At 31.5% G+C, this 25,193-nt stretch overlaps 2 protein-coding genes across 2 annotated transcripts; one reads left to right on the forward strand and one right to left on the reverse strand.

Annotated features, from left to right (window-relative positions):
* On the reverse strand, positions 1–12,774 carry LOC129224405 (B9 domain-containing protein 2-like). Its single transcript, XM_054858854.1, has 4 exons — positions 12,589–12,774; positions 6,935–7,028; positions 4,303–4,428; positions 1–1,715 (listed from the first exon to the last, which is right to left on the reverse strand). The coding sequence occupies exons 2-4, from the start codon at positions 7,020–7,022 to the stop codon at positions 1,399–1,401; spliced, it is 531 nt and encodes a 176-aa protein (XP_054714829.1). The 5' UTR covers positions 7,023–7,028; positions 12,589–12,774; the 3' UTR covers positions 1–1,398.
* A 349-nt stretch (positions 12,775–13,123) lies between these two features.
* Positions 13,124–24,940, forward strand: LOC129225306 (uncharacterized). Its single transcript, XM_054859897.1, has 4 exons — positions 13,124–13,415; positions 17,275–17,385; positions 21,119–21,244; positions 24,290–24,940. The coding sequence occupies exons 1-4, from the start codon at positions 13,260–13,262 to the stop codon at positions 24,407–24,409; spliced, it is 513 nt and encodes a 170-aa protein (XP_054715872.1). The 5' UTR covers positions 13,124–13,259; the 3' UTR covers positions 24,410–24,940.
* Positions 24,941–25,193: the final 253 nt, after the last annotated feature.

Raw genomic sequence — 25,193 nt, forward strand, 5'->3', positions numbered from 1 at the left:
GAAACCATCACTGGTAACTTTTAATTATTTTCTTTGAAAAAAAAAATGGTTTTATTTAATTGCCTTTGTGATCTCCACCTCATCCCCTATAATTTAATAATTTTGTGATAAATTGTATTGAATTTTGATACATATGTAGTGCTGAAATTTTAAGCTGTCGATAACAAATAACTGAAACATGTATACAGCAATAGAATTCCTTTATTTTTGGTGAAAAAATTCAATACATAAAATGTTTTTATTATACTTACATGAAAAAAATTCTTACTGTAAAAATAAAATATTTTAATTTTTTTTAATTCAAGGCTATGTATGAAATATTTAAAAAAATTATAAATTTTACTTTCAAAATGGTAATAAAGTGCTTCTTTCAGAAAGAAAGAAGATTTTCTTAAGCACAATTTTCTTAATCGGTAAGTTACCACTCTTAAGCCAGAGCTAAGGCAGCACTACATGTAATATACCGATATCCCGGTTAGGCTATCCAGAGACTGCATTTTAATACCCAAGCTTTGCCTTGAATTAACAAGTTGAATCGTACCATAGCTGCTCTTGCTGGTGCGCTAAATTTACTTTATCTACCAGTTTGTTTGCACTCTCAGCTTCAATGAGATGACATCCATCTCTGGCTTGATTATTTTCTATTCCAGACTCATGAGTCCATGAAAGGACAAAACTCCAGTCTCTGGCTGGCATAAACATGCTGTCAGTATATCGCATGTAACAATTTTCCTTGTTTGCAAGATTTGGTTTTTATGTTTTGATTGTTATACTATGTCTAAGCATGTAGCCAGTGCTGTAGTTAGGAGGGAAGGATGTTCCCCAAAATATTTAGCTTATTATTGAAAAAGTAACTTCAAATGCAATGAGAATCAGCTTTTAAGCCACTTTTTCTGCTTTTTGAATCAAAGCTGGCATATGAAATCTGAACTAACCCTTTCTGGCTTAACAAAAATCTGTCAAAATTAAATCTATCAATCATAGAGATTGTATAGGCCTGATCAGTAAGGTGTCAGATTCACAACGGAAGGGTCTCAGGGTCAGTGCAAGTCAGGAGAAGATCCTTCATGTTTGTTAATGGGGACTGGGGCATGTTGTCGTCCCCCAAGTCCTCCAAGTGAGTCAATATCTCTGGGCGAGCTGGACCAGGGATTGCTTGGCTTCTGGTCTTTATCAAAAGACCCATCCAATCAGTTAAACCATAAATAGTGGTAGGTATGGAGGACTCTAGAGTGTGATAAAAAAACATTTTAAAAAAATGTGCCTTCCCTAAATATTTTTTCCCAAATACTGCACTGTATATAGCTTTGTTTAACATTAGTCAATCAAATTGAGGTAAGGTGTCCCCCTTTGAATAGGAGGGAAAGGCTGGGCAGTGGTTGATCAAATATTGAAATATCAGTTTGTGATGACACCATATTTCTGAAAATTCTTTGAAATAATGTACAGTTCCAAATGTATTACGCCCTTTGCCTCGGTTTGTAGTTTATACCGATCTAAGCCGTGATATATATGTTCAGGGCTTTTGAGTTGTAAGCCTCCACCTAGAAAGTATTCATATATTCTTTCACAAAGGGAAGAACGTGGCTTCCAAGTCACACATTCTACTTTATGAAAGCCACAGGCCGTTGGTACGTGACAAAATCCATAACTGCAGAACTGATCTCTTCCATATTCATCTTGATGCCAAACTTGAAAATAGAATTTCGGCCACCCTTAAAAAAAAAGGAAAAAGGATAAAATATTCAATTTCTTTATGAAACACATATATTTTTTAACATCTTAAGATGATTTTGATTTAAGCACTTAAATGTATCTTGTACACTTTTCAATTTTGTGCAACTTTTAATAATTGGTGTTGAACTGTAATATAAATATATATATGTAATGGAATGTAAATATTTAATAATAAAGTATATATTGCTACCTTACAAATTGTTACATTCTCTAAATATTTTCACTATATTCAATTACAGCTTTTTGTCTTTTTTTTTTCATCCTTTTGTGTTTGTTTGTGTATGTTTCATTGTTAGTCAAAGTTTTCTTGCAGTACATCATTTTGGCCTGTTATTCAAAAATTAAAACTTTACATGTACATTTTGGCTTACGTACTTTTCTCTGTAAAAATATCTATTATTTTCTCCTTTTCTCTATAAACCTAAATTTATATGCAGGACATATGTATAAAATCAATGAGTGGAAATGTTCAAATTTAATATCTAGCCATTTTGTGCATGTGTATGACACACATATGCATGTAACAATTTTAAAACAAAAACCTTCCTTTTTAAAAATGTTGCTTTTTTTTCTTTTAGTTGAAGAAAAAAACTAAATAACTAACAAAAAATTTGATTTAAGATTTCAATCACATCCTGCCTAAAACTATTGTTTGCATGGTGATTAAGCCATATAGTTTTGGTGTTCCAAGTTTTGAAATAGAAAAGCTATCTTTTTTTAAATAGTAAATATTTTACGTACTTCTCTGTTAAGGAGAAATAAATGAAAAAATATAGATTTCATGAATTTTTAAACATTTAACACTTTAGGTTTTCTCAGAAAGTGTAGAAGTATTATCAAAAAACTAGTTTTATTTAAAAAATCACTTTTTTTAACGTTTCTAGGAAAACCTTTTTTCCACCAGCTCAAAAGTTTTGGAAAATATGGATATCTAACCAAGTTTGCACTAAAAATATTGAACAAGGAGGGGGGAGGGGGAGGATCTTATAATTTTTCTACAGTAGATGTCATCAATATAATAAGAAAATTTCAATCATGTGCAACTTGTTTCAAATAAAACTATGCAATTTAAGGGCTATGGCCCTTTATTATTAAATGAGTTTTCTAATTAAAAAAAAAAAAAGTCTTCATCCATGCATAATATATTTACTCTCAATACATTTTTCTGCATTTCAACCTATGCTCAAAATAAATAGTCTTTTCAACCAAAACAGAAAAAAAAAAAAAAACTCGTAAGTTTTGTTAATAAGTTACCTTGTCTTCCTCCTTTTTTTTTCAGATTTATCACTACATTTAAATGATTTCTGTCACACTACAATCTTTAACAACCATGCTTATCTAGACTAACTGGGACCTACATCAAACCAGAGAATCGAAGATCCAGATAATATGGGTAATAAGCAAAACAAAGCCTATAAAAAGTCGACTTAAATTATGCAATATATAAAACTTTCACAACATTTCTCAACAAAAAATTGAACACTGATCCGATGAACCAGTAACTATAACATTTCACTGATCTGAACAAATTTTTAGCAGTCCATTCTCGTGTCCTCGTTTTGAATACTAGAAAAATAAATAAAAAAAATAACCAAAATAAAGTAATATGACTCATGAAATCCATTAACACTTTTTAAAAAACAAAAAACTATTGTTACAAATTCTGTAAATAGTAATTATTTTTGTGATTAATTTGTCGTAATCTAACTAAATTTGGCGTTTATTAAATTATCTCTTTATCTAAAATTATTTTAGTAACGTAACCTGTAAATAGTTTCTTGTAATGAATATACAACCCCCGTACATTCGGCTGAAGTATATGGTCCCCTTATTTCTGAATGATAAAATTTAAATGGAAAGAAATAAGATAACGGTCTTTGATTTTCTGAAATATTTTGGAATATTGTGGAAACTTTTCAATGTCTATAAATAGCCGCGCCACATGATAAAAAGTCAGTCTCAACTGAACCGTTGGGCTGAGAGCATTTATTTTGCTCTGTGTATTAGCTCCGTTTATTGCGAGGCATTTCGCCGTGTTGTTTTTCGTATTTAGATGTAAATACGTGTGTAACAGTTGAGTTTACGGTGTTGAGTGATATTTGCTTAATTGCTGATGATTAATTTAGCAGTTGATCTTTCCTGCACATAGTGTAAATAAATCTCCTGTGTTTTTCTCAAGAACTGTGTCGTCCTTTCAAGAAAGTTGAAACTGCACCGGAACCTGTAACACTATGTTATAATGCTGTAGAAATTTCTTTCTTTTCTTGCAAAAAAAAAAAAAAAAAAAAACTAAACACTAAATAGAGGAACAGACTTTCCACAAATTCAGAAAAATATTTTATGCTTGCAGATTTTGGAAGGAATTAAACTTTACTAGTCACATGTACCTCTTAAATTTATATTCTGCTGGTCCAATGGATGTTTTTGTGGTCTCAGACAAGCAGACCATTTAATTTTGAGCTCTGCTTATGTCATACCCTGCTGTGAACACATTAATGTTATTCCTATAGTAACCTCATACTACTCAAATAGAGCAAGAAGCTATGACAACCGTTTAAAAATTACCTTGGCTGCCTTTTGTAGCATAATGTATATCAATTGGATGACACCAGTGGAAGCTTTCACCGTCTTGTGGGTTATCTATTTGTGTTTGCCCTTCCTTCAACCCTTCAATAACTTTCCAGTTTCCACCTGCAAAAGATATTGGATTATTCAAATGATTTCTTAAACGTAACACACTAAGAATTAGTGAATAAACAAGTAATTACCGAACCATTTCACTTTAAGTTACTTGAGAAAATGGTTTTTAAACCCATATTTTCAGGTTGTGAACGAGCTATTCTGATCAAATAGTTGTAACCTACTATCTTTGTTACTAACAGAACAAACTAAATACAGTAACCTCCCTCGTTATATCGCGCTTTTCGGGGGTCAAAGAGAGCGATATATCCGAAAGGGCGATATAACGGAGGTCGTTAAAAATAGTTTTAAGTCCAATACACAAGTAAATTAGCATTCCTTCTTTTTGACATGATTTTCTAATGGTTTCGATGTAGTTCACGAATGTACTATCGCACCTATTGAAATTCAAACAAGATTGAAGTTTAAGTAAATTTTCACCGTCAGAAAGTTAAAAACATCAAATGAGGCAGTGAGAAGCAAAGGGATGCAAGTGGCAAAATTAAAAATTTGGAGATAGCCAGTACAAATGGTAGGTGAACCCCTCCTCTATCTTGGGGCAAGATATTGTACTAGTAGCCCTGATAGGTTCCGGTATACAGCTTCATTTAGAAAAAAATTTCAATGAACGCCTACCTAGGATCTGATCTTTAAACGTGTTTTACTCAAAACTTCAAAATGTCCACTTGCATCCTTTTGTTTTTCACTACCTCAAATGGCAAATCAAGACGATCTTTCTGAGCTACCGTGAGATAAAGGGGGGAACATTCCAATACCCTCTTATTCCCAATAGACTTTCTAATCCGTTTGACTTGCTGTAGAAAGGATGTGAAAAGTAAAAGTAACCACATTGTTTACAGAAAACTCTTTTGCCCGTTCAGATCATTCTTCCTTTCTTTGATGCAAATCCTGGTTTGTGCAACCAAGCACAAATCTTTTCTGTATTAAAAGAAGGGCGTATGTTCTCTTCTACATGGCTAGTATGACACCAGCTTGATGTCTCTCACTCATTGTAAAGGCAATGTATCAATACAAAAGAAAATCAAATAGTTTACAGACTATCTTAAACTGAAACATACTGTGCCGGTATGTACATTTGGATGACAGGAATTGCTGCTGCTTTTCCAGCGAATTCAGAAGAATAACTTCCTTTTACTCATCAATGACAAAATAAAGAAGAAAGAGACCTTCTCTGAGCAATACCATATGTTTTCAGAAATGGTTTTAAACTTAAAGCAAAGTTTTTTTTTCTTAAGGCTTTAATATTTTGAGAGACAGAAGAAAAGAGCGATATAATGAGGTGGGATATAACGAGGGGCCACTGCTTCTAATAATATCGGTAGAACCTACTTAAAATAGTAGGCTGGTGCAGTCATCTCCTGAAAACTCAAAGTCAATAGGGACCAGCTAAAACCTTTGAGTTACTGGTAGTTCAAATTATAGGAAGTCCCCACAGCCTAAAAAGTTTGGGACCAGATGAAAACTTCGAGATAAAGGAATATTCAAGTTATAAGGCTTCGTTATCAAGTATTTGAAATTTGATGGATAATGCAAGCATATACTTCTGAATGTGTTAAAAACAAAACACACTAATTAGTACGTAACAAACAAAACATAGCGATCTTTGTTTTAATATACTAGCAGACTTCGCTCTCTGTTTGCTGACGATCACCAATCCCCGAAGATTGCTGCACAATCTTATTTGGTTCACTAAGATTTATATGGTCATTTAAGGGAATCAGGTTAAAACACATATTGTAAATAGAGCAAAATAAAAATCCAGCTGCTCTCTCTCCTGCAAAAAATAGAATTTAAGGAACGAGCTCATTATAATTAGAACAATATAAAAATTCTACTCCCAGACAAAGAGAAAGGAATTTGATGAAAATACGTGAAACAAAATTATTAATAAGCTATTTAAAATGCAATATGTTTCGCTTATGTAGTATAAACAAAACATAGAGATCTTAATTTTAATGCATGGACATTCCTGTTCTTCATGATGAATGATAACATTAAGCATGCACTAAAAATATTTATCAGAGAAAGAGATACTCGATGAACTTTTCCATAGCAGACCTAGATTAGGCTAGGCTTTTTTTTTTCCAAGACACAATGGGAGTAATAATTAATTAATATAATTTGGGAGAATAATTTCTGTAAGAGTAACAATTAAGTGATTCAAAAAGACTATGTAAATTGGGCTTAGCAAAAAAACAAGAAATTTATAGCATATGTTCAAGATTATGTTAAAAAACAATGTTGAACAGGATAATATATGTAAACATTCTTTCACTTTTTTTTTTTTTTTTTTTGATGCACAAATGTACGTATTTATTTATTTCTTATATATTCTGGGGTCCAAAATATATATAATAACAGGTTGCATAGATTTTTCTTTTACATTGATTGCACACTATGATTGCATTGAAATATTATGCACGGGTAACATGACCCGCCTCATACACATGTTATTACAATGAATTAATAAATAAAACTAATCTTATTACATATTTACCTGCATGAATTCCCCATTTGCAAAACAAATTGTTTTCTTGAAATTGTGTAGCACCTTCAATCTGTCCTATGATATGAACTTCACACATTGTGTGCTGTAGGAAGGGAAAAACAAGTAAATACAGTGAAGCATGTATATAACAATACTGTCTATAGCAATAAACCAGTATATAACAATATTTTCCTTGGTCCCATCAAACTGTCAATGCAAATAATCAAACTGTCTATAACAATTTTTTTTTTTTTGATCCCAACAGTGTCGTTATAGACAGGTTTCACTGTATCCATAACGTACGATTCAAGGTACAGAGTGGACTAAAAGTGGGCGTACACCCCACCCCCCTTTTTATTTGCAATAAAATGTTCATTATGGTCAGGGCCGGATTTAGGGGAGGGCAGGCGGGGCTACTGCCCCGAGGCCTCCACAACAAAGGGGCCCCCACAATAAAATTTTTACAAAATATCCCAAATAAAAAAAATGAATGGCAGTAACTTCAGGATGTATTTACTATTAAAGTGCTGATCGAAAATATTGGATATATACATATATATCAAAATATTTGGATATATATCAAAGTATCGGATATTTCCAAAAATATGATGATCTTTTCGAACCCTGATTAGGGGCCTCCACTCCTTCGTTGCACCAGGGCCTCCACACTTCCAAATCCGGCCCTGATTATGGTTGATGTTTGTAATACCCAGTTACCTTGAAGTCTAAGAGTCAACGTCTATGGAACACCATCGACGTTGTAACGCAGCCGAGTCCTGCGCCATGTCCTCACACATGTACTGCGGAGCATCAGTGATTAAGAGATGATTTGCATCAAAATATGTGTGAGAAAATGGCTGGTGATTCAGCCGTGTTACAACATGGATGATGCTCTACCAGAGGCGTAGCTAGACCCGAGTTTTGGGGGGGGGGGGTAACTTCTTTTATTTTATATATATATATATATATATATATATATATATATATATATATATATATATATATATATATATATATATCAGCAGCAAAACTAAAATGCCAAGTAAATATAAAATAAGCAAGCCAAATTCCAAATATTAAACAAATTATATAAAAATAATGATGATAAAAAGGAAAATTGCAAATAGCTATTAAATAGAAAAAGATAAAGAATTAATCCAGAGCTCATCAGCCGTGGAGGATTCATTAAATATGGTCAAAAGACCAAAATTTTTTAACTATGAACTAAAAGAGAATGTTTAAGCTCCAGTCCAGTACAATTTGCCCAATGTTTCTCTATATTGCATGTACTGGAGCTTAAAAATTCTCTTTTAGTTCATAGTTAAAAAATTTTGGTCTTTTGACCATATTTAATGAATCCTCCACGGCTGATGAGCTCTGAATTCATACTCCGACTCCCCTTAATAATGTAATAATAGAATACAGACCAAACAAAACTAATACGGAGTAATTTTGATCAAGAGCCCATATTCTCTTTAGTATCGATTTCAAATTTTCACCATCATATTCCAAATTTCTATAAAGTTTCTTAAAGCCCCCGTATCTTAAAACCTCTATCTCAATTTTTTCCTTCCCGTGAAATTTGAAATATACAGATTCAACTGCATGTAATATTCCCACTGTGCCGCTCATAAAATTAAACATATTTAACAATTTGCAGAATCTATGACAAAGAAAGGCTATACGAGGCGTGTTTTTAAAGTAAGTTCCGTTTTTATATAAAAAAAGAACGAGTACAGATAGAGCTAAGTAATTTAGTGCACAAAAATCTACCACCTTTACACTATTTTTGGACATTGCTCCCGTGATTTTCCAAGCATTTGTCATAGCGTGGTACAGGTTTTTGCATACCTATTCGTAAAAAGTTACCGCCCGTTTAGTCAACCATGAGGACTCTTACAGGGCTTTGGCTGGGGCGTTTTTGAACATCCTCTGGTCTGCCCTCACCTCGCTCGCAGCATCTTTCATTTGTTTCGGCATCTAAAGTCTTTCCAAGGTGGTCTGTGGCACAACAGCAATAATGAGCTCAGAGAACATGTTATCCCATGGCTGACTACACAGGCGGCAATTTTCTATGAATAGGTATACAAAAACCTGTACCACGCTATGACAAATGTTTGGAAAATCACGGGAGCAATGTCAAAAAATAGCGTAAGGATGGTAGATTTTTGTGCAATAAATTTCTTTGCTCTATCTGTACTCGTTCTTTTTTTATATCAAAACGGAACTTACTTTAAAAATACGCCTCGTATATACGTGGATTTAACAAATCAACCTCATTTCTAAAGCGAAGTGTAAAATTTTACTCAATTATCATAAAAATGTCGCAGCAGAGTGAGGAGCCTTTACGCTTGAGGGTCACTCATGGAGCTGATTTTCAATGGCACTGGGGAAGGGGAGTGAATTTTTGACCATTATTTTTCAGAAAAAAGTCGTTTTGATTTTTTTTCATTTTCTTCTCTTTTTTTTCTCTTCTCTTTTCTTTCTGTCTCTCTCCTTTTTTTTGAGACAAACATTTAGGGGGGGGGTTGCCCCCCCCCCTAGCTAGGCCCCTGTGCTCTACCAATGCTCGACTCTTAAGACTTCAAGATAACTGAGTGTAGCACACAGACACATTCACTATCCCTCCTCACAACTATCATAATGTTGAAAATAAAAAGGGGGCACACCCACTTTCAGACCACTCTGTATACCAGTGTTTACGCCACACATACACACATGGACAAACAATTCTGAAATATGTACAGGTGTTGGGACAATAGGTAGCGCACATTTCAAGATACTGATTTGTCTGCATAATTTGTGCTGCCATATTGCAGAAAAAAGTTTTAAATGTCATGACACATTTAACTTATTAATTTAAAAACTTTTAAAAAGTGTTTTTTCATACATTTTAATAAATACATTAAGCTAGTGCAATACAGTAGAACCTCCTTCATCCAGATCTCTTGTTTTTTCTGGATCAAATTTTTAGAGTTTTAAAAAGTTACTTTTATGGGTCGTCCTTCAAAAAGTGTAACTTTTCTGTCACACGCTTTTTACGGTAAAAACTTTAAGGAACAATTCTTTTAACAATGATTTTTAATTTCATCAAAAATATGTCTTTTTAAACCTGTCAACTATTTTTTAAATAATTTTTATTTTAGTGTATTTTTGGTTCACAACATGTGAATTCTCACCTCTATGGCAAGTCACACACCTTGTGTGACTGTTTATGTTGCTTAATTACTTGTTTAATTAAAATTATACTTATTTATTGATTATTCATTCACAAGTGTCCCAAATGCTAATTGTTTCAGTATATTTAGTTTTTTAATGTGTTTTAGTTCATTTTAGTAGGACAAGAAGTCATGTCACACAATAAATTCTCACCTCCGTTACCTAAACATAAAATGCCATTCCTCATTAACACGTGGCAGTAATGACATCAAACTTAATTTTCCATGATACAAGAGATACCCTGTGTTTATTTTCTGCCATAGTTGAAGTTGTGAGATTTTTGTCAAAGAATAAAAAGATAGATTTTGCTTCAAAAACTTAGTATGGTTATTCTGACTTCTCACCTCTGTGAACTGGAATTTCAGGGATGTAAATTAATATAAAAAAAGAAGTGAACATGTTTTCAAATGCCCAACATGTATCAGATTGTAGCTACGAAGAAAAAAAAAATTCCCTGAAAAATGTATCTTTTAGGCCTATATTAATGGAAAATTCCTCACCTTTGTGACACTTGATCAATATCATTGTTTTTGAGGTGAAAATAAATGATGGAGGTGAAATACATCAATCTTAGGCATTCTACCACAAGTATAAATTGCCAGTATATCCTCAAATTTACTAAATACTATTTTTTAACATACATTTGAAACTACTAATTAAGCCATACTTTAATGAAGAGAGCTTGATATAATATTCCCACTAATCATTAAAATAGCTGATTGTTTCCACCAATTAACAAAATTACTACTTAGATATTAAATTGGCCTTGATTTTTAAATATTAAAAGTTTTCTTTTTTCTATTTCTATGAACAAGGTATTTTTTTTATTTACAAGTAAAATAATTGGAACTTAGCCGGGCCATTGTTTATGGTTACTTCTAGTAGGTAACACTTTCATGTAAGAATGAAAAAAAAAGGAAACAAAAGGTTTCGAAATTGAAAAATTGAGTTCATAAGTTACGTTTTCTGGAGAATGACCCTTATACAAATAATAATCTTGAATTATGATAGCTGAACTATAAGTGGGCTAAACATCTGCTTTTTATTTTGATTCAGTATACAACTCCTGCATAGATTATGCAATAAATTATAGTAATCTAACAAACATCATGGTGCGTCACTCCAACCCCACTACAGATGAACTATAAATAATGAAGTGTTTGATTGAAGAATATAAAGTATAGATTGTGCGAATCAATTCTATGCAATTTTGTTACAAAGTATTGTTTTTCACAGTAATAAAAGGTATGTCTGTTTAGTAAAAAATTTAGTATTAGTTTTTTCCTTTTCCATACCGCCAGATTTTCGTTTATACGGACGATACGAACTGAGACCAAAGGCAAACCAGACCTTTGGTCTCAGTTAGTCCGTATAAACCAGGTTATACTGCACAATGTTTATAAAGGAGAAAAAAGACAATCAAATTTAAAAATTTCAAAAATATTGCGTATGTATGTTTTGAGATGATAGAGAACCCTTTGAGACCGTAAATCATCTTTAGAAGCTGAAAGAGAGGTTTTTTAATCTTTAAAACAATTGTATGCTATTTTCGACTGCTACTTCCCTACTCCAATTGAGGCAGTGAGAAGCAAAGGGATGTATAAGTGGCAAAATTTAAAATTTGGAGACAACCAGTACACATGGTAGGTAAACCTCTCCTCTGCCTTGGGGCAAGAGATAATACTAGTAGCCCTGGTAGTTGCTGCTATACAGCATGATTTAGAAAAAAAATTCAATGAAAGCCCACCTAGGATGTTATCTTTAAATGTGTTTTACTCAAAACTTGAAAATGTCCACCTACATCCCTTTGCTTCTCACTGCCTCAATTTAAGAATCCAACTGCTTTGTATTCATTTTTTTTTTTTTTTTTGTGCCTTATGTTAAAGTGTTAAAGGCTAAAATACCTCTCTTTCAAACCTTGCCATACAAGCCCCATCATTTCTGAAGTGGCATGCTTCGGCACGTCTATATGTCTAATCGCAAGGGCATGTCCAACACACATCTTTAATTGCTTGTCAGAAATTCTAACAATAAATTTTTATATATATTTTAATTATTTTGCTTGAAATATTTCAATTGTAAAAAAACATTTAATCCTGTATAAGCCATTAAGATGGTCTAGGCAGCCCAAAGTGTTGTGCTAATCAGGATTTCACAACCTGAACTTCGGGACTATGAAAAAGTGAGGTGACATCCAAGATGTCCTGAAATTCGTGTGTCGTGATAACAAGGTTTATCACTGTATTAAATGTAGATTTGATTTTAAAATATTTCATGGTATAAGTACTTCAGGTATCAGTGCAAATTTAGAATAAAAGTATAGTGTAAGTGCAGGCAATGGTTCTTTTAAAAAAAAATTTTTAAAAACAAATCTATGCGTCCAAAGTCATGGAAAAGTTTCAAACATTTAAACCAAAAAAAATTAAAAGAATTGATTATCTTACTTTTCAAGCGACTAATTCAAATGAGATGCAGTCATGCATAGGGAAATGATGAAACCTTGTCCAACCTTTGTTCTTGATCATTCAAGTTTGCATACATTAAATGATTAAAATCAATTTTTTTACTAAAGGAAATCTAATTTATGCAACTTAGAGACAAGTCAGACCTTCATGATTTGTAAATGCATTTTAAACTAATTCCTGTGAAATTTTACAAACATAGTAAATGAATAATCTTTTTAAAAAAACATCAAATTTAAAGACTTTTACGATCGCTAAAATTACAAACAAGACGCCATTAAATGTAAACAAACGGTTTCATCGTTACGGTCAAGAAAATGATGGAAAAAAATAACTTTTTGTGTTTTCCAACTAGATTTACATTTTTAAAGTAGAAATTTTGTTTTATCTAGAATGAAATGGAGAATTAAATTCAAAAATTGATTACATTTAAATTGTTTTCTCCCCCCCCCCCCGCAAGTTTTTCAACATTTCCCTCCATTCACTACTATTTCCACTACAAAGGGGCGGGGCGAAAGAAGAAATGTAAACAATAAACAACATGGGTCGAGCAGCACGCTGTCGCTGGTAAAAAATTGAATTAAAATTAAAAGCAGTTTAGCGTAATTTTGTTGCTGCACCTTGCAAAAAAATCTTTCTTTTCTTAATACAACATGTCGCGGAATGTTGAAATAAAAGCAAAAATTAAAGATTTTCGCTCATTTCTACTAAGAGCTTCAGAAATTTCTGATAAACCGGCGTTCATAATGAAGCAGACCGATACTTACTTTAAAGTGCTAGAGGGTCGCTTAAAGCTTCGTCAGATACAGGTAGTTATCCTTGCTAATACTACCGATGCAAAATTGAGTTTGTTTGTAATGTTTTCACGCCTTAACTACTTCACCTATCAGCTTGAAATTTTGTATACACATTGTCAGGGTTGCCGAGTAGAATATATTCTGTTAAAATTTGTAAAAAATCATTTTTTCCTGAGAAAACCTTTATTTATTTATTTATTTTAAAATTTTTATTATTTTATTTTTTTGCATCTCTAGTCGCCATATAAGTTTATGTCTCAGTTTTCTCCATTAACATATGAATCCAAAATAGGTTTTATTCATCATTGGAACAAATAAAAGAAATAGATCTTCAAAAAATATACATATATATAAATAGATATATATATATATCTATGTCAATTGGCCTATAAATAATGATTGCAAAATACAATAAATTTTTATTAAAATAGCAAGTGTAATTAAAAGATTAACTTAAAAATTTTAGTTCCAATACTAATTAATTTTCTCTACACTTATTTTGGGAGTAAAATGAACTCTGCTTTTTTACTTTGTTTATGCCAACGCCTCCTTGATACTAAGTTAGTAGGGAGTTAAGAAGGCAATGGTCAAAAATTTTGCATTCATTAGAAATCCAACAGTTCAATCAATACAGCGAAGAATAGAAGCAGCCTATTTTCCTACGAACCATTTTATTTGGACACTGGATTTCCAAACATAGGTATCAAATTTGATGCCCAAAATTTTTGATTGCATTAAAACCTTTTCTTCCCCGACTCATTGTGATGATAACCCAAACTGATGGGAAGAAATAATTCTTCAGTATTATATGTTCTTTAGTGCATGCATATACTGAAGTGTATACTTCTGTTTAGAGTTTATAACTTCATATGCAATTGATTTGTTTAAAATAGCACCAGAGTTTTTCATTCTAAGCCTAGAAAATTAATCCCAGGCATCATTGTGATGTCTAAATTTAAATTCTTACTTTTAAAAGTACAGTGCAGAACCTTTTATCCGGGAACCAAAAAACCAGAAAACCGGCAACTTTTGTCGATTTTCCCTCCATTTTTAAAAAATACGCATTTTCGGCAATTTTTGAAGAACTAAGCATTTTTTTGAAATACCTAAAAGAATATGAACGGTTTCATAATAAACACCGTACTACTCACGTATAACACGGGAAATTTTTTACAAAAAACAAACTTTAAAAGGCAAAACCTTTACGCTGGGCAAAATTTCCGAAATATTTTCTTGAATTACTGCATTTGTAAGTCTGAAATTTTCATGTTTTATTCCAACTGATACTAAATAAATTAATATTGTTGTACTCTAATACAATATTTTATTGAATGGCTTTTAATTAAAGTCGTTTAGAGCGTAAGTCGTTGCGAAAGTGCGGGAAACGCTGAAAACCAGATTCGCGAATTTTACGAACAGTTGATTATGGAAAGTAGAAATTGTTTAACACAAGACTGTAATAATAATAAGACTGCAAGAACTCTTAAATCAAATTTCTATTCATATTAACTTAATGCAAAAGCAATAATTGTCACTAACTACCGTAATTGCAAAACAAGACCTTTACAAAAATTTAAAAATATATAAATATGTAAATAAACAAAAAAAAACACGTTTATAAAAACAAATTCTTTTATACACAATAATAAAAAAATCGCACATTTACGTTCAAAAACTTGTTTCTTGCCCTTTCCTTAATTTTCTTTCGTTTTAAAACATCGAAAAGTGGAGGGGTTTTTTCTTTTTCAAACTGAATGAGAGGTTCTCAAGTTTTTTGGTCTTTAAATTATTTTCTCACTAGTAGTTTTCAATCTTTCGATATTTATAAGCATTTCTGAACTGTTTTCTTCTTATTTTAATATGTATTACTATTTATAATAGTACTTTAAGTTTTATTTAAAAAAATAGGCCAATAGCGCTTTTTAGCGATCCAGAAAACCGGGAAAGCGATGATCCCGAACTTCCCGGATAATTGGTTCTCTGCTGTATGTATATTTGTTATATGGGTTGTCTGAAAAATCTTCGACACATTAAAAATATCGTTTAAAAAAAAATTGCTGCATAAATATCCAGTTTTCAGAAGATTCACAAATTTTTTATCATATCGTAAAAAAAAGAAAGGAAAAGCTACCAAATTGTGTTGAAAGGTGGTACTGTATCATCAAAGTAGGAAAAACAAACGTAACGTGAGGTGTTTAATCATTTTATTAAACAGAAAGCAATACCTTTCATTACTAAGTTGAATGTAAGCATCGTTTGTTGTTCCAACCACATCATGATACTCAAGTTCATCCCATGTTCTATCCAGCACGGACCAGGGTTGTTTGGTTTAAATCAATTGGTTTTTTAAAAAAACCATGCGGTTTTTTTTCAAAAAAAGCCCCCCCAAAAAAAAAAAAAAAATCCATTTTACAGGTTTACATTGATTTCCCCACACATATTGAAAAATGTAAAATTCCATTTATGTTAAGTTCCTAGCTAAGTTGCAGAGATAAATACTAAAATTGCAAAGTTGCTTCTTCAAAATGTATTACAAGCTTTAATTGAAAAAAAAATATTAATATATTTTTGATTTTATATATGTGCCATAAAGCAGATTTTAGTCAACTTCCATCATTATGCTTAATTTGCATGATTAGTTAAAATTTACTAAGGATTGAATCTTTTATTGTAGATGCAATTCATTATATTGCTCACTCCTGTTGCAGGGGTGTGACATTTTTGACCATTTATTTGCACTTTCCTGGAATTTTAACTTTGAATTGTAAGGTAATCAACAGTCTAACTTAATTGTTTGCACCTAAAAATTAAGATTTGTTTAAGGCAGGTGAACACAAATAATATTTTTTGAATCAAATTTTAAAAAAAAAAACTTTATACTTCATATTATGATACATAATAGTTCCTTACATTATAATGTAGGAAGATTAAAAGATAAATTTTTAAGTTCCCAGAACAAAATGCAAATGAATGTGTAAAAATTGATTGAGAAATATATAAATCTTCACATATAAACTACTCTCCATTGGTGTTTTTTTTTTTTTTTTTTTGGATTATGTGTGCTCAAAAGATTTTGATTGGCTATACACCTATGCTGCTTTATGACTATTGGGTGCAGATAATTCTTAGTTCCCCCCCCCCCTTTTGTTCATTGGAATTGGGATTTTGGTATTTGCTTTGCCTTAGCTAACCTGTGCAGTTTACAAGAGTTACTTACTCATATTGTTTTAAAAAGAATGTCTAATTCTGGTAGAAAAAAAGACTTAATCTGGCTTTCATTTGATGAAATCAAAAATGAAGCCACTATTTCGTATCATAAAAGGTCTATATATACATGCATACTAATATGTTAATCAAGTCAAACATTTCAATCAATATTTCCGTGCAGAAAGCTATTTTAATTATTTAATTTAGTTACAAGATTTTGTTCTTATCTCTTTAATTAAACAAGAAATTAGGTATAGTGTGACTATTGAATAACTGTTAATTACATGGAACCTTAATTACCTTCCGAAAATTAATTGTCTTTCTCACAAATAGTATTTAAACCAAAAAAAACCCGGTTTAAACCAAAAAACCGGGTTTTTTGGTTTTTTTTTTTTTGAAAAAAAAAACCGGTTTTTTCAACAACCTTGGCACGAACTGTGGAACAGTGAAGCCTACTTGGGTAATTCATATTTTCAGATCTTCAATGTTACACAATTTGACACAAATGAGCACAAAAACATTTGTGAACCTGTGAAGTCACTCTATTTGCCCTTGAAATAACCAATGAACTTTTTTTTTAGAAATCAAGCCCTATAATTCTAAGGGTTTATTACGTCATTCAGGCCAACAATATTATTTTATTTAGTTTTTTTTTTCTTGGCAGGATCAAGTTGCAGAATTGATATTTTACAACCGACCTGATACAGAAGGCCCAAAACTTTCAAGTTACAGGAAGCAGACATTTAAAAATGCTGATGAAGCTGAAGGTCTTAAGGTAACATAAAATATTGTACAAAATATAAATTATAAAGTACGTTACAAATATTTGCATTATTTATCAGAGCACTTAGCGGTTGCGTTCGACGAACCTCACCGGTCGACCGGTAAGTAACCGGTTACAAACCGCAGCATTCTATCATCTATCGGTTACCTCACCGGTTACCATTTTAAGCTATTGATTGGTTGATTGGAGCATGTGATCATTAGTTGTCACGTGATTAACTAACCGGTCGCTCTTGGTCGTGCTCGTCGAACGCAACCAGAGAGTGTTACTATGAAAGCCTGAAATTGGAGAATGTGCACCTGAAATATTGAGGCTTTTGCCAGTGTATTTGCTATATGAATATAGTGGCGACCAATGTATGAATCACGTTCGTTCTAAATAGTTTTGATTCCATAAAGCAACAAATTCAATAAAGCTGGATTTTGTACGGTTTTTGATGATTTGATTCATTAAAGAGGTTGATTCAATTAACCACTGATTCAACCAAACGGCATCCACCACCATTTACCCATTAGGCAAAGTTAGACTTTTATGTCTAGGAAATTAGACTTTTGTCTCTATATACAGTAAGAGGAGGGCAAAAGATTGGGGCAGTAATCTTTGAATGTGTTAAAAGAAGCAAATTGGGGCAGGGGTGTTCAGGGCCTCCTCCAAAAATTTTTTCAAAATTGTCGTCAAAAAGTATAATTTTGGAAAATTTCAACATTGAACTCTGCAAAACACAATTGTAATACATCTAGACAGATATTGAGAGAGGGGGGGGGGGGACATTCCTTTGAAAAAAAAAATAAATAAATTGAAGTCTCTAAGGTGCAGTTTTGTGCTATCTTTGGTAATGGGTCTGGTGGCTCTTCTGAGGATGTTTGTGGTAATCATAAAAGAAAACAGAGGGAGTAGGGTTCCACTCTCAATCTGTTTTTCGAGACTTATGTAAATTATAGGCTACTAGCAAAAATACCCGGCGTTGCCTGGGTCAGCAATAATTATGAGAAACAATCGTTACTTGCATTTGTTTTCTGTTTTCAGTGAAAGAACTTAAAACACACCTTTTTGACGTGATTTAAAATCTAGCTTCTTCCTTACTCATAAAACTAAAGTAGCAGTAAGTAAAAAGAGCAAAATAGTATTCATTTAGAAACGAAAACACGAAGTGTATACAAATTTGACGAATTTCCAAAATATGAAATTAAACTTTACATGTTTAAAAAGATTTATCCGTTAGTACTTTTTTTTTTAAATCTAAAACTTTCTCTGTATAGCTATTGCAGAGCCGTGTCAAAGGGGAGGGTTTTAGGGGTTAAACCCCTCCCATTGAAAAAGAAATCAATGAATCATTAAATGATTTTCCAAAACGTATTTTAAGTTTTAATTAATTTTAGAGTTGAACTCTGATACAGTATTCACCCTCTTTAATATTTCCCCATCTTTAACAATTAACATTTTCCTCAATTGTAGGATTCCCAAGCACCTTCGCTTCTAAGTGCTTGAAAAAATTAACGATGGAGGAATGGCTAAAGAGTCCGGCAATGCTGTAAGCATGCAGGGGAAAATTATTTAAAAGAATATTAGACAATGATGTAGCCAAAAAAAAAACTTAGGGGCAGGGAAAATGGTTACTTTGCTTTCTATTAGGTTTTTTATGGTACGTCTTTAGTGTTGGATGAATTAGACGTTTCACACAATACAAAAATGTTTCTATGCGAAACAGCAATTTTTTTTTAAATAAAATTTTTGTTTTCATTAAATTCCTGTTCAATGTTATTTGATGGAAAAACAAAAGAAAAAAAAAAGAAACTAACATTAGGTGGCATAAAAGGAATATGTGTGACTTTTTTCCGCTTTTACAAAATGTTCAACCGAACAAATAAGATTTCTTTTAAAAAAACACACAAAACGTTTAAAAAAAGCCTAGTTATCGAACTAAAATTAACAATAGTTAGTTTTCCCTTGACAACGTAAGTTAAAGGCAAAAAGTTTCAACCCCTCCCTTTATGAAATCCTGGACACGGGCCTGAGCTATTGATGTACGAACTGTTTTAAAAAATATAGCCACCCGTGTTCCCCTTACACTTGCTTTAGTTATTTTGGGAAATTTCAATTTTTATGGGCACTTGGTGCGGTTTAAAATCTTACCAAATTTGCGAGAATCATTTTGGGACACTTTCGATAATACTCCCCCTCTTTACTAATTTTTATTACAGAAATATTGTTGCCAAATGCTGAGATACTTTTGGTCAAAATAAAATGGCGCTAAACGGTTTCATCCGAAATGTTTCCAAAATAAGTAGTAAAATTTGGCGATTGTTTGAAATCGTGCAGAAAGAAAAATTAACGGAAGTTTTAGTGCGGTTTATGGGTTTGCCTAATTTAGTTGTTGAATTATTTTACATAGTATTTTTTTTTTTTTTAAGTATCTTTGATTGGCGATATTTTGTTTATATGGTGAAAGCTGAGAAACATTATTACGTAGTCTTTGGGCTCAAAAACAGCGACAGTGGAAAAAAACTGCCAAATGCATCAGCTACTGAAATCTTTTTGAAAAAATTCTGGCGATATTTCTGCTGGTTGGTTGGATATAGTAAGCAAGTGTCCAATCAGCATAAATAATAATTATAAACCATTAATTACATAAGTTCCGTTTAAAAGTAAAATGATCAGCCAAATCCATTTATTTTTAGCCAATGTTGTGGAAAAACGTTACTTTAAGATTTGACTTGAGAAAAGCCTCAAAAAGTCAGACGAAACGCAAAAATATTCAACAATACAACAATTCTTGGGAGTTGAGATAACACACTAAATAATGACTTGGGTTGATGAAAGCCTTCGAACAGGAAACAAAAAAGCTCATAACTCGTTTTTTACACAACTTAGAAACTTCGAACAGATGCTATCTTCAGCAGAAAAATTGGCGCTTTCGATGGACATATAATGTTAATATGTGCACGTTTTTTTTCCACCCCCATGTTGGGGCATTTATGCGAAAATTGGGACTAAAATTGGAATAAAAAGGGAACTATCAATCGGATTTTTTTCGAACTGGTCTATAAACCTTCCCAGTACCAAACTGAACAAACGGTGAAAGTTTCAGCTAAATCTGCCGGGTAGTTTCTGAGATCTTAGGGAACAAATTTACCAAACTCCATTTTTATATATTAAGATCTTTTGTATAAAAGGTTTTTGAGGACTCTACCAAAACCTTGAAATTGCCGAAAAAGAGACGTTTTCTTAGGTGATGTTAAATGAATGGGGAAGAATCAGACTGTCTGAGGAAATTTTTTGACCTTAAAGTCTGAAAAACACAATTTTATACTATCTTTCATGTAGTTGGGGGGGGGGGGGGGTTGTCCTATCATTCCCAAAAGAGACACCATTGTTTGATAACAGTTGAGGAAAGAGAGGGAGGAGGTTCAAACTTGTTTGATTCATTAAAGCAGCTGATTCATTTACCCGGTGCTCACTGTATAATTACAGTAGTGCTTTATTATGTCACACATTGCAATAAAATTTGCATTGAGTATAAACTCTTTACACAACCCTGGAAAGATTCGAAATGACAGGCCTGTTCACAGGGAATTGTTTTGTAAATTTATACCATTTTTTACTTTAATTTTATATCTCCTCAATAGAGTTGCACAATAAAGAAGTGTTTTCTCTTTTTCTTAAAATTTAATTTGATGAGTGATTTGTAATATATATTTATTAATTTATTTATTCCTTTTTATAGAAAGTTTTAGAATCATCACTTGGATTAGTGGGCATCGTTAAAAAAGAAAGACATCTTTTTATGTATGAAAGAACAAGAATTCATGTAGATGATGTTGAACACTTAGGACATTTTATGGAACTTGAAGTAATATTTTTTATAATCTCAATAACTTTTTTTCTTTTTACATTTAGGAAACTTAGAAAGTATTTCCAATAATATTTTAGTTGCCCAAACCAACAGTAAATACCTTTAATCAATGACAACAAAAGGTAGAAGGGTACCCCTTCATTTTTAGGACCTCAAAAACTTATAACCTGAAATTATCAAATAAAAAAGTAATAATAAAAAAACAACGGTTTAACAATAAAAGTGCGAAAAGTTAGACCTTCATTTCCCCCAAAACATGTAGGAAATGCGCATAGGTGTTTAGTTATTGACAAAAGATATATTGATGAATTAGTAAGTTTATCATATAGTCACTTGTCAGAAAAAAAGCAAAATTTAAAGAGCAAAATAGCAACAAAAAATGCAGACATGTATATTGGTGTTACAAGCTGTGGAGTTCCTAGCTTCCTTTCCTTTTTACGTGGACTATTGCTTTGAGGGAGTACCCCCCCCCCCTCCTAAATATTTCCCTTGTATTAATCATTAGTAGTCATATTGCAAATTTTGAATAAAGACTCCTCTGAAGCAAACAGGAAATTCATTTATTATCATTGCTCTAGTAGTATTTTGATCTTCATATATACAACATCACAGTAGATACTCTGTTTCTAGTGTGGTGTTGATCTGTAACGGGGCCAAGTAAAGAGAAATGTGACTTTTTTCACGAGTTACATAATACGTATTATTGTGAAATATAAAATAGTTAGGAAAGCCATTGACATTTAAATGGTTCTAACTTTAATTAGCGCACAAATAAATCCTGAAGAGGAACAAAGATCAGTTTTTAGTGCCAATCGTATAAAATGTTATGTGCATTAAAATTTTTTCTTTTTTTAACCGACTTCAAAAAAGAGGTTCTCAACTCGTCGGAATCTTTTTATGTATTCTGTAACTGTAAACTCAAACACATAAAACAACATAGAAAATTCCTTTTTTTTTCTCATTTGAAAAGGTATATACTTCCCAGGTAATCCCATGGTCATCAGGTCATATCTGAAGATGGGATCCTTGAAAAATCAAGAAAGCTCTTCAAATTCCATGTTCAAAGTTAAAGCGATTTCTGTTGTTTTTTAGTGATTCGTGAATTTTGAGATGCTGTGCTCTATTTCTTTCTCTATTTTTGCTCACCTTAGCTGTTTTCAGACTTTTGTACTCGACGCTTTCTCACTCGAGATGTACGTAAGGAGTGCACCACATACTCTACCCTATGTACTTATTTTATATTTACACCACTAAAAAGGGAAAAAAAATTATTTTCAAATAAAAAAAGAACCGACTTCCAAAAACAAAGTGGAACTAAAAAGTAAAAAATAATTGGTCATACTTACATACGATTTCCTACCCAAACGTATAAATCAAATTTATTTTAGAATTCCAGTACAAAATTACAACTAAACTAAACGCCTAATTATAAAATAAACACCCGATTTTAATTAAATTATGATGAATTATTTTAATATCTAAGTATATACGATCTCTTAATTTTTAATAACCATTTGAAGTCGGGGTCTCTTATAAACTACTACCTAACATAACCGAGTAGGTTTAGTTTTAAAGACTTTCCCGTTTTCTTAAATTAGTGTTTAAGTCAGAATTTGGTTGGTTGTCAGTTACGTTAGGTAGCAGTAGGAGGCCCCGACTTCAAATGGTTATTAAAAATTAAAGGGATCAATATAATTGGTTGGGTATTAAAATAATTAATCGTATAGTAATTAAAATCAGTGTTTATTTTATAATTGGGTGTTTAGTTTAGTTGTATTTTGTACTGGAATTGTAAAATAAATTTGATTTATACGTTTGGGTTGGAAATCGTATGTAAGTATGACCAATTATTTTTTACTTTTTAGTTCCAGTTTGTTTTTTGAAGTCGGTTCTTTTTTTATTTGAAAATAATTTATTTAAAATACATTTGAAACTATTAATTAAACCGTACTTTAATTAAGAGAGTTTAATACTATATTCCCACTAATCATTAAAGTAGCTGATTGTTTGCACAATTAACAAAATTACTACTGTGATATTAAATTGGCTTCGATTTTTAAACATAAAGAATTTTTTTTTTTTTAGTTCCGTGAAAAAGGTTTTTTTTTAATTTCTTTTTATTTATGAGTAAAATAATTGGAACTTAGCTGGGTCATTGTTTATGGTTAACTTCAAGTAGCTAACACTTTCATGTAAGAATGAACAAAAAAAAAAGGTTTCGAAATTGAAAAATGTTTGCGTTCAAAAGTTACGTTTTCTGGAGAATGACCCGTACATGATTAATTAGTTTAAAAAAGAAATAAAAATAATTTATAAAAAAGTCTAGCATAACACGGTTTTGATATTACAAGGTACAAATTAACCTATTTAATTGAGGCACTTCATGCTGTGAAGTGCTAAAATTAGTTTTCTGATGCATTTGGAGGCATTATTTTCAAAAACTAAAAGGATGTTAAGTTTTTAAGAAACACTTTCAAATTTCTTGCCTCTCAATTTTCAAGCACTCTAGCCATTAATTGTTGTTGTGCAAATTAGTTCAGTCAAATAAAAGTGTTTTACAAAGTGCATATGACTGTAGAAATATAACAGCTATTTTTAATTGAAAATTTAATTAAAAAGTTTAAACATTTTTGTTTTAAAAGTAAAGTTGAAGTTTTATACCCATTGTTTGTTTTTTATTCTTATTACTTGTGGCAGTTTTTATTTTTTCAAACCCAATTTCAAAATTTTCAGCAATCAAATTGACCTACATCCATTCCAAAATTTGTGTAGATGCTGATTTGGAATTTTGTCCAAGAGTACAGAATCACTTTCAAAACAATGTTCAATTTATAAGATTGAAACCAGTTTTTTATATTGGAAATCATAGTAATCATGATGAAATAAATCTTGAATTCAAGTTTTAAATAACCAAAATTTTTCTTACTGAAATTGTTTATTATGCATAAAAGTACATGGTACATTTTAGTTTCCATTTTTAAAAGTTTAGTACACTTTTAAATGATACACTATGTGTTCAACTGACTTTTTCTTTATTTCAAGGTTATGTTAAATGAAGATGAAACATTGGAACAAGGACAAGAAATTGCTGATAGTTTAATGTCAAAATTAGGAGTCTCAAAAAGTGATTTAATTTCTGGTTCTTATATTAACATGTTGTAAAATATGCATGTTGTTAATTCAACTTAATCTACTTTATCACAGACCTTTTTTCAAAATTAAATATTTAATTAATTTATTTTTTAAAAAGTAAATCACTTAAAAAATTTAAAAAACAGGCCAGTAAATGTATAAATCTGTAAATATTCAGCATAATGACACTTTATACATAATGTTATTTTTTAACAAAAAATAAAGTTTTTTAGTTCAGGAACTCATTTATTTCTATTCTTCAGAACATTAGAAATTCATTGTACGCATTGTTTAACATCTTTTCGTGTTTGGAAAAAGCACATAAATAATATGCTATTGAGTAGATTTTTAAAAGATTTCCTCAACTCAATTTAAATGATTGCTTTTATCTACCCTTTTAGTTGCTAAAAACAATTATTTTAACGGAGAAGCAAAATTAAACTCAAAAAAAAAAAAAAAAAAGCAATGAAAAAGTCCAAAATTTGAAATGAGTTTTTTTATACATTTTCCAAAGTTATTTGTGCCACATTGACATTGCTATTGCCATTTTCATATCTGAAATACTTTTTTGAGTATCCAGAGGTTTATCACTTGTCTATTTCAAGGAAAAATTTATACATATCTGCAGTTCTTATAGGCCAATGCCAATAATGTTCGAAACGGCTGATCTGAATTTGGGAAGGGGGGGGGGACGGTTTATCACAATTTCCGGCAAAACTACGAGTACTATCGAAAAAAGTGAATGACAAAGTTGTTAGTAATAACAAGAACTACAACTTTTGTATTTGCGCTTTTTTTACATAACCTCAAAATT

Source organism: Uloborus diversus, chromosome 6 (assembly GCF_026930045.1).
Source record: "Uloborus diversus isolate 005 chromosome 6, Udiv.v.3.1, whole genome shotgun sequence".
Classification (NCBI taxonomy): domain Eukaryota; kingdom Metazoa; phylum Arthropoda; class Arachnida; order Araneae; family Uloboridae; genus Uloborus; species Uloborus diversus.